General features: G+C 38.8%; 1 protein-coding gene across 1 annotated transcript in view; it reads left to right on the plus strand.

The window, feature by feature from the left end:
• The first annotated feature begins 3891 nt into the window (after positions 1–3891).
• opn5 (opsin 5) overlaps positions 3892–9285 on the plus strand; it is a 42719-nt gene continuing 37325 nt past the window's right edge. The window contains exon 1 of the mRNA XM_023415202.2: positions 3892–4024. Coding sequence (XP_023270970.1) covers positions 3892–4024 — 133 coding nt within the window. The remainder of the gene's footprint in view (positions 4025–9285) is intronic.

A 9285-nucleotide genomic window follows, 5' to 3' on the forward strand; every position in this document is an offset into this window, starting at 1 on the left:
CCGTCTCGCCACTTACCGATCCTGAGTCTCTGTAACGTCCAATCTGCCCTGAAGAAGTAGCACTGCTCTGAGGGCTTATTATAACCTCTTGTATTGTAAAATACACAATGACTGAAGCTATTGGCAAGACTGTTAAGTAAACAGCTGTTAATGCTAACACTGGCGATGTAGCAATAGCAAAACTTACAAATAGCTCCTCTAAATCTGCAGTGAATGATATTTTGGGTGCTTGGCGCCAAAGAAAATACAATCATCACATTTAAGTTGATTACTTGAATAATTATTATTACTTGAATAAGTAATATTTCTAAGGACTTTCATATATATGTTGTAGTTTTTTAAGTTAATGGTCTGAACCAGTTCCATTTCATACATTTTTCATTACATACATTTTCTGTAATCACAGGTCAAGTCACATGCACATTTCCGGATATTTATGAAGCAATGCGGTTTGGCTTATAGGCTATATGCACTTATGTTTGTCTCTAAGTATTTCAACTCACTTACACAATATGACTCACATTAAAACTTATTTCACTGCCTACAAAGAAAGTTTGCAATTTTCATCCCTTTCTATTTTTGCTTACTCTTAAAACTACTTCAACTGCTTCTTCATACAAATTCATACCAGCAACCCAGTTTAGGTTAATCTTCTGCAGAAGCCAGCAATCACAGAAATTCCATTTTCTTGTATAAGTGTAATGTTCTGTGATGACACAGATTGAATTGTGTTCTTTGTGCAGTGAAGCGAAAACAAAGGATGTGGAGGTCAGGCTGGTGGAGGAGTGCATGTTACTTTCACACCACAGACTGGAGATTGCATCTTGTCTCAGACTAATAGTGGATATAAGACCTTAACCTCTCTGACATTCACCACACATTAATCAAATTGCAGTTGCATGTGCAGATATAGTAATCAACCAATATCTAATAATGTTCTGTCCAGTGATAGGGCTGTTTGGCGCTGTTTGTCTATCAAGTTGATAGATTGTATGGTGGATCATATTGTACACAGCTTGGACATGGTGGATGCTGCATTTCATAAATATGTGTATTTAAAGTGTTATATCCACTTTGCATCAGTGAAAGTTCTGAGCCTGCTCTGTCAGTTCAGTCTTATTTAAAAGCGCTGGACTACAAACTTTCTCTATATCCAACAGGTTCTCCAAATGTATGAACAAGATGCCGGCACTCACAGGAAAATAGTCTTATTATTTAATGTGGGGCAAGCAACGACAGCATTTCAGCTATAAGCTATCATCAGCATCTGTTTTCCAAATGTATGACCTGAAGAGTTGATTACTTTTCTTCATAGAATCTTGTAAACAGCTTCATGGTACCGCGGCCTTAATTACAGTGTTCGCAATTATCACTTCATTGCACACAAACACAGATAATGTACTCATATTTATTGTATTCATAATCTAGCGACAATGCAATGAGGACATAATCTATTTAGTTGTGTAGAAATGTTCAGTTCGTTTACACAGAATCTTTAAACTGAAATGACTGTCCACGCTGATATTTGCTGATGGTATCAAGGTACATGTTGGCTGATAAGTAAGGAGTAATTTAAGTACAGAAATGCCAAACTAGGTTTAAAGTAATTAACAAACAATGCCTTTAAAAAAAAAAAAAAAAAAAAACTTGAATCAAGTCTGTATCAAGCTTGATTGATTCTCTTATGTGTTATATTGGTGGCTGTATCATTATCTGATTATAATTATATCAGCTTTACTTATCAGCTACATACTGTTGTCAGTGACTGTGAATACGTCACCTGAACTGAATGAAAGAATTCGAATCAGCAAAGTGACTCCTAATTGCCACCTCTATTCACTTCTCTAAGGGAGGACACAGATTATTAGCTGGAAGAACCAGCACAGTTTCTTTTTCTTTCTCTTTAGTCTTTGAAAAGTAAATGTTCACTTTGAGGTGTGTGTAAACATTATTTGAAATTGCAGCTCTCATTTCAAACACAATGCACGCTGTAAGACAAGCTAATGTTACTTTAAAAGCAGCCAACAGCTTTACTTTAATTCACCATTTTTTTCAGGGAGGGTGTTGAAACCAAGATGCATCCCTCCATTACTTCTCAGATGTTTTAAAGTTATGACTCTTTGTTAATCACAGATCACCGGTTTTTATATGTTTTGCATTAGCAAAGAGAGCAACTATAGCTTAGCTTACTGATTGGGCAACAGGATATGGAACAGAAGTCAACAATTTTGATTGATATTGGGCTGTTTGTTGTTTCCCACTGCCACAGCTTCCTTCTTCAATGATTGCTGTCATGACATCGGGTCACGTCTTCTCATTACCCCCCACCCCTGTTAACCAATACGAGACTGTTCTCTACCACTATCCCTAAAAAGAGCCAGCCCAAGTGTATAGGGTTCATGGGACAACAAGTCATTAGCCCTGTCAATTGAAATGGTGCAATCAGCTTGAGGGCCAAATATCCACCCTCACACACATTCCACATCAAAGAGCAATCTGTTTAAGCGTATGGCTCCACACAGCTAAAGGCTGTTATTCGGTCTCTGGTCGTATTGTTGCTGTCAGCAGCTTCACTGCATTCCCAGCTGCTTGCTGTACTATTACCTTATCACTCTTTCTATAATGCACCAGGAATTTCAGCTATATATCTCCCCATAAAATTTGTTGTCATATATGTAGAGATAACGCCCAACATGTTGCCATGTCTTAGCTCATTTAATTTTTATTACCATGGGGAGAAGCAGGGGTTCCTTTGAGATGACCTTCAGATTGGGAAGCAGTTGCTTTGAAGTGAGCTCACCAGGACACCAACAGTAAATTTGAAGGAGAGTGTTCCTGACAGAATTGGATTTTTTTATTTTTTATTTATTGGTCAGAGTGAAAAAATGTTGGAGAGCAGAGATGTAGCAGGTAACATAACGTAGGCCCTATGTCATGCATAGGATAGGAAGATTTAAAATCTATATCAGGTGTGGTTTTTCTTTGGTTGTTCTGTAAGCTATGTTTAAATTAGGGCATGTGTATGTTTTCCTGAAGGAAAGATGTGTAGATATGACTCCATTACCTCAACAAAAAATGTTCCTATTATTGTCATTTCCCCATTGCACCTTTCAGGCCATTACATGTCGCCTGCCTCTTAAACAAATAAGCTCAGCTGCTACCACATTTAGCCAGTTAGCACCTGTTAGCAACAACAATGCCAACTATCTGACACAGAACATAAGTAACATCTTTAATTTACTTATTGTAACGGCTGTGCATGCTACATATCTAACTGGCTAACTAGGTTGTGAGCTTGGTTTATTGTTTAGCATTATAGTGAGGAGACAGTATTAATGGGAGCAGCTAATTTTAGCTGCTAATTTAACTTAATTCTGCCACATTTTTAATCTGTAGAACTAGCTAACATAGCTAACACTGGCTCTTCACTTTGGTCTGTATTACAGGTTTACAATTTGCTATGTCACACGTCAGCAGCTAAATTAAATTTAGCCATGCTTCATTTTATTATTTACACCTGTGTGTTTTCCTACTGTCTCTCTGTGAAGAAAAACTGTGGGGTTCCTTTTCTGTTTTTTGAACCTGCACAAATGAGTTAGACCTCACTCAGTTGCTCATCATCATCTCATCCGTCAGGAAAGCTGCAAAATGTGCTGCTGGTTTCCCTTCACTGCTAGAGTGACATAAGGCAATCTCTTGGTGACACCTGTGGCATCTGTTTGTGATTGCTGGCTTGGGGGGAGTCATGATATATATTGGCTCATGAATTGTTTTGTAGGTATATTTATGCAGTTATGCGTCCTGCTTACCTGATGCCATATGTGTGTGTGTGTGTGGAAGCGCCTTCATTGTTTAAGCCTTTTCCTCCACTTCACAGGGCATTCCCCATTGATGGCAGTGATGGAGAACGAGACGTGGCCGCACCCCTCATTTGTCCCCCATTATCTGCTCCGTGGCGACCCGTTCGCCTCGAGACTCTCCAGGGAGGCGGATATGGTGGCGGCTTTTTACATCTGCATCATAGGTCGGTCTCTTATTGTGAAAAATACTCCCTCTTCATCTCTGCATAAATGTTTATTTCATCTTTTGACTGAATGTGATATCAAGTGTTGCTGCAATCAAACAGAAGAAGAAAGATGGCGCATACAATAACCAGAACCTGAACTTACTCATGTACACTGATATCAGAGAACACATAACACGTTATGAAGCCACTAAGAAGCAGTTCGGTTGAGGTTTGTCATGTTAGTTGGTTGAACTCTCCAGACGTTGGTGTGCAGGACACAGGCAGCTGTGATTAAGGTTTGATTTTACTTTGACAGACTGCATATGAAGGAATGCCGTAGTTCATAGTCCCCGCGCTGCTGTGCACAGTGTTTTATTTTCTATAGTTGTGCAATGTTTCGGTTTGTACATGTGTGTCTCTTAGAACAATGACAATATGCAACAGACCTGTGAGTGTATCTACTGAGAGGGATGTGGAGCAGTGGGTGCGGTGAGGGGGGAGCGATACACGTCATCAGTTCAATCAACAATTTCTCCAGCAGCAGCGAAAAGTCTTTGTTTCAGGATCTCAGAGCCACTTGTCTTTTGTAAATGTCAATGTTAGCATTTTGTGTCTTGGCACCTTGTACGTTAGCTGTTACAGAGTCAATGTATTGCTCACTCTGATGTATTTGATGCAGCGTTTCAATCTTCTCCTCGAGCTGCGTTATCCGCTCAGTTACTCAGACTTCTGCTCCGTTCTGCAATTCCACTACAGATGTTTTTGTTAGCATCAATGTCACTGGTATTATCTCTCTTTGGAAAACACATATGTACTGTAGCACAACTGGAAACATTGTGGTTTTGTATTGTTGTAATTGCTGGAATTACTTTAGTTTCATTTCATGCTCTTGAAATATCCTATTGAAGCGTATTATGGTATTTCTAATTCATTTCTCTAGCACAATCCATGCAGTAATGAAATGCAATTCTTTTAGCTGTAATGTAATCTTGGTTAATATCAAATAAATGCCGTAAAGAAATACATAAAAGATGGATCAAAGACAATGGTGACGCATATGATAATGTCACCTGTTAGTGTTTTTAGGTCACTGTGTTTTCTTGTTTGAAGACAAACCAGAGACATGTGAGTTAGCAAATGTAAGAAGCTCTAACAGTTAGCCACACAGTGGTATACGTGCAGCTAATTCATAGCAATTACCGACCAGTACTGCGGATGGACAAATGTAATTATATTTAATTCAATTCAGTTCAACTTTCCTTAAATAGCGCCAAATCGTAACATAAATGATTTCAAGGCACTTTGCAGAGAAAGGTCAAGACAATATTACGGAGGGAAACCCAACAGTTCCCATCAGGAGCAGCACTTGGAGACAGTGGAGAAGAAAAACTTTTTTTCGCAGAAAAAACTTCTAACAGAACCAGACTCAGGGTGGGCGGCTTATTTCTATTCCTGTTTCCGCCTATTTCAGGAGAAAGAGTGGGGAGAGAGAAGAAGAAATAACTCAAAAACTCTCCCATCTAACTGACCAGAGAGCCATGCAAAATAAATGAATAAACAGTGAATATTGTGAGGCTCCGGCCGATTCATCAGATATTAATACTCTTAACAATGGCTCTGTTCCATTTTAAGTGTGTCAGTAACCTAACATAGTCAGTGGCAGGAAGTACTCAGATCTTTAATTTAAGTAACTGTAACAACACACCACAATGTAAAAATACTCGCCTACAAGTAAAAGTCCTGCACTCAGAGTCATTCTTAAGTAAAAGGACAGATGTAAAATCAGCAAAAAATGCTTGAAGTACTTGTTCTATAAAACTCCCCTGTGGCCGATTATTATATTGTTTTTTAATATATTACTAGACAGCAGTTAAGTTCAGTGGTTAAGCAACAGTAGCACGAGGGTCACTAGAGCAGCGTCGCTGGAGGAAGTGGGACACGGCATCATTCCAAACCCAACCAAGATGAATCTGAGGAGGTTTAGAGGTGATTAATGAGGCTGGAAAGAAGGAAAAAATAAAGTTTTGCTAGAAAAACTCCACAAATTTCTTTTCATTTTTGGACTTTTCTTTAATCTTTGTTGTATTTTGTCGAGGTAATTTAGAAGGGAAATTGAATTTGGAATCGCGTCCGGAAGAAATTGTAATTTGTAATTTCAGAATGATTTTGGGGCTGAGATTCACTGACCAATGGCGGTGTCAGCGTTCACACCCCACACAACCCCACAGGCCAGGGGAGGGGCTTGTGTAATCTCTAATATGGCTCTCCAGTACCTTGTTATCCAGTCACTTGTTATCCAGTTTTATCTTCTGCCCCCTCCAAGAGATCTTTGATTGTCTTTACATGCAAACACCCGGCTGTGCTTTGATACCTTACCTCACAACTAAGTTACAGCTGCGGCAAAGGCCCCCGTCCTCGACCTGGAATCCATCACACCTCAGGACCATCTGCCCCCTGTGTTCTACTCAGGGTTCCTCCTCCACCTATATGCTCTTTAATTGTCTCGGATTTAAACGAGAATTATTCCAAAGAACATTTTTTTTTTAATGTGCAGATGACTGACTACAATTACTGTGATTCTACAGCAAATCAAATTACTGACTGTTCCTGGGAATAAAGTCCCTTTGGACATGGCTTCAGGCGGCCAGGAGCACAAAGGGCGTCGTTGTCAAGATCATGCTTGGTCACAGTGTAAGTTTAGTACTGACTGGCAAATCTACAGTACGTAAAGTTGCTGTTTTCTCTTTTTAAGATCAATAAATCATGTCCTTGTTCTATTAAATCTTTGGTCTAATGGGGAAGGCGAAGTACAAGTTCTAGTTGTAAAGGCTATTAAGGGGATTTGTGGGAAATGGGGATAATTTTAGCGGCAAAATACGAGAACATAAACATTCAAATAGAGTTTTGTTGCAGGACTGCTGCCCTTTGATTTCTGTCAGTGTTGATCTGTGAACACTGATGGAGGATATTACAGTTGATGGTAGTTCAGAGGCATGGACAGGAGCTTAGGGCCAGTTACATGTGTTTTTAAGCAGCTAATGAGTTTTCAGGGTAACCAATCCCTGTGCTTTTATCCAGCCAATAGTATGTTAGTGTGGATTTTAATGCTGCAGCAGTTTGTAGGATTACATTATATGATGATAGAAATCTTTAATACTTTTTATCCTTTAGTATTTCTGGTTCCATGTGGGCAAAGTTGCATATCAATGAACAGAGTTAACGATGTTACAGAAATGTTGTTTGGTAACAATGGTAATAAGGGTTAGGATCTGATTAAGGACAAAAGTCAATACAGAGAAGAGTGGTTCCTAAGTCAATGTTCCTGTCCTAACTTAAGATAAGAAAGGTGCATCACACAAGATTTCCAACTTCCCCAAATCTTAAATAAACTCTCCTGACCTAACCCTCGTCAAATGCCAAACATCATTCACTGAAAACTTGAAAATTCAGGCAGACTGCTCAGTCTCCAGCTTTCTTTGTGGATTTTGCTATTACATTTTTCCTTTTTACAATTTCTTAATTGCTGTAGCAGCTGATAACAGCACAGAATAGTCACTGTGGTGTTCATGGTGTGCAGTTTAAAATACTAAACTTGATCAAAGAGTTTTGAGTCTTTCAGATAATCTTTTTTAAAAGAAACTGTTGGATATATCTCCAACATGCACCAGGTTCTAATGGATCTCTCTTCAAATCAAGAATAAAGATCCTTTACATACATTACAGTGTTAGTATGTGGGTTTACAAGTGAGATGCCACTGTAGTAATGGTGGTTTTGTTTACTTACAAATTAAACCGAAGGCTTCTGCATCTCTTTTTAATGTGAAGGGTGAGACAGGAATTAAATACATTATGTGCCTCTTTCAAATAGTGATACAGTCAGGTGTCATGTGGGTGGTTTGATATTTAAGATAAGACAGGGTGAGACAGACCTGATTAAATCTAATTAGGAGGCACTTTAGTATGTGTACATATATATATGTAAACCTTTGTGAAAAAGATATGTAATGAAAGCAGGATTTTTTTTACAGTTTAACAATAAACTTTATTGTCCAAAATGACATCAATGCACTGAAATGGTAAATTTCACTGGGAATTAAATAAAATAACTATAAAAATAAATGACTATAAATAAAAAACATCCATAAAATGTAAATAAAATATACATAAAATGCTGCGTATATAACTTGACTTGACCCGAGCATTTCCACTGCATTATTGCTTCTTAACAAAAGTATTAATATCAGCGCGTATTTGAGAATATATGTGCCAATACCGATATATCTTTGATAGGCCAATATAGATCAGTCGGGCTCTACTTTCAACAATATCTCATTGTCTTCCGCTTCCACTCTCAATGCAGTTATAAAATATTTTTATTCCATTGGAGAACCAGCTGTGCCACGGTGTAACAAGTATCATGTAGAAATATAATTTAATCCGCTCTGTACCTTCTCCCCTCCCACCTCACCCCACCAGTTCATGCACACACACTGACTCTCGGACCAAGCGCCTGTAAGGAACAAGATAATCCTGAGGAGGCCTCATCTAAACAAAGGCCTGACAACAACATATTAATCTGTGTGTTGGTCTGCATACACACTGATCCCACACAAACACAGATTCTTTTATCTGTCAGTGGGCTGAGTGGAGGTCTGCTGACATGCTTATATCAGCAGTGGGATATGAAAGCGTTGAATGTGAGCAGTCATAAGCTTATGTGGTTTTAGTTATTATCTGGCTTCTTCACTTACCCCCCTGTACAGATACAGGCTGCCATCACCTCTATTTTCTATGTCAGCATAGAGTATTATTCCAGTAAGTGGGAAAAACAGTGATAGGCAACAGTATTATGCAACTAAAAATGAATCATGGTGAATACTTAAATTGCCTTATGTCGTCAATCTCCTAGCAACCCTGCTTGGTGCCTTCATGGGAACACAGGCATGAATTCTTCCGTCCCTTTTCATGTAACAACGGGGAGAAGAATAGAGAAGTTGTGATGGATTGTAGTATGGGGATATAGGTCAGCTCAGTCACAGTATAAATGATAGGGACAAGTTTAAGATAAACACAAAGCTTGTGCTACAGAAAATGGACCAGACTCAGTGAATAGCTCCCTAAGCTTAACATGTCCTATGATAACTATTAATTTAGCTGTACAGACTAATGAGCAGTGATAACTAACATGTCTTTGGGGTCATCAGGTGGGAACCTCCTTTCACCAGTGTTTCGTCTAGTTGGTCCCACAACACCTCCAGGAGGCTAGACAGTGATCACTG

Source organism: Seriola lalandi, unplaced genomic scaffold (genome assembly GCF_002814215.2).
Source record: "Seriola lalandi dorsalis isolate HSWRI2012SDOR001 ecotype SW California unplaced genomic scaffold, Sedor1 jcf7180002054544, whole genome shotgun sequence".
NCBI lineage: Eukaryota > Metazoa > Chordata > Actinopteri > Carangiformes > Carangidae > Seriola > Seriola lalandi.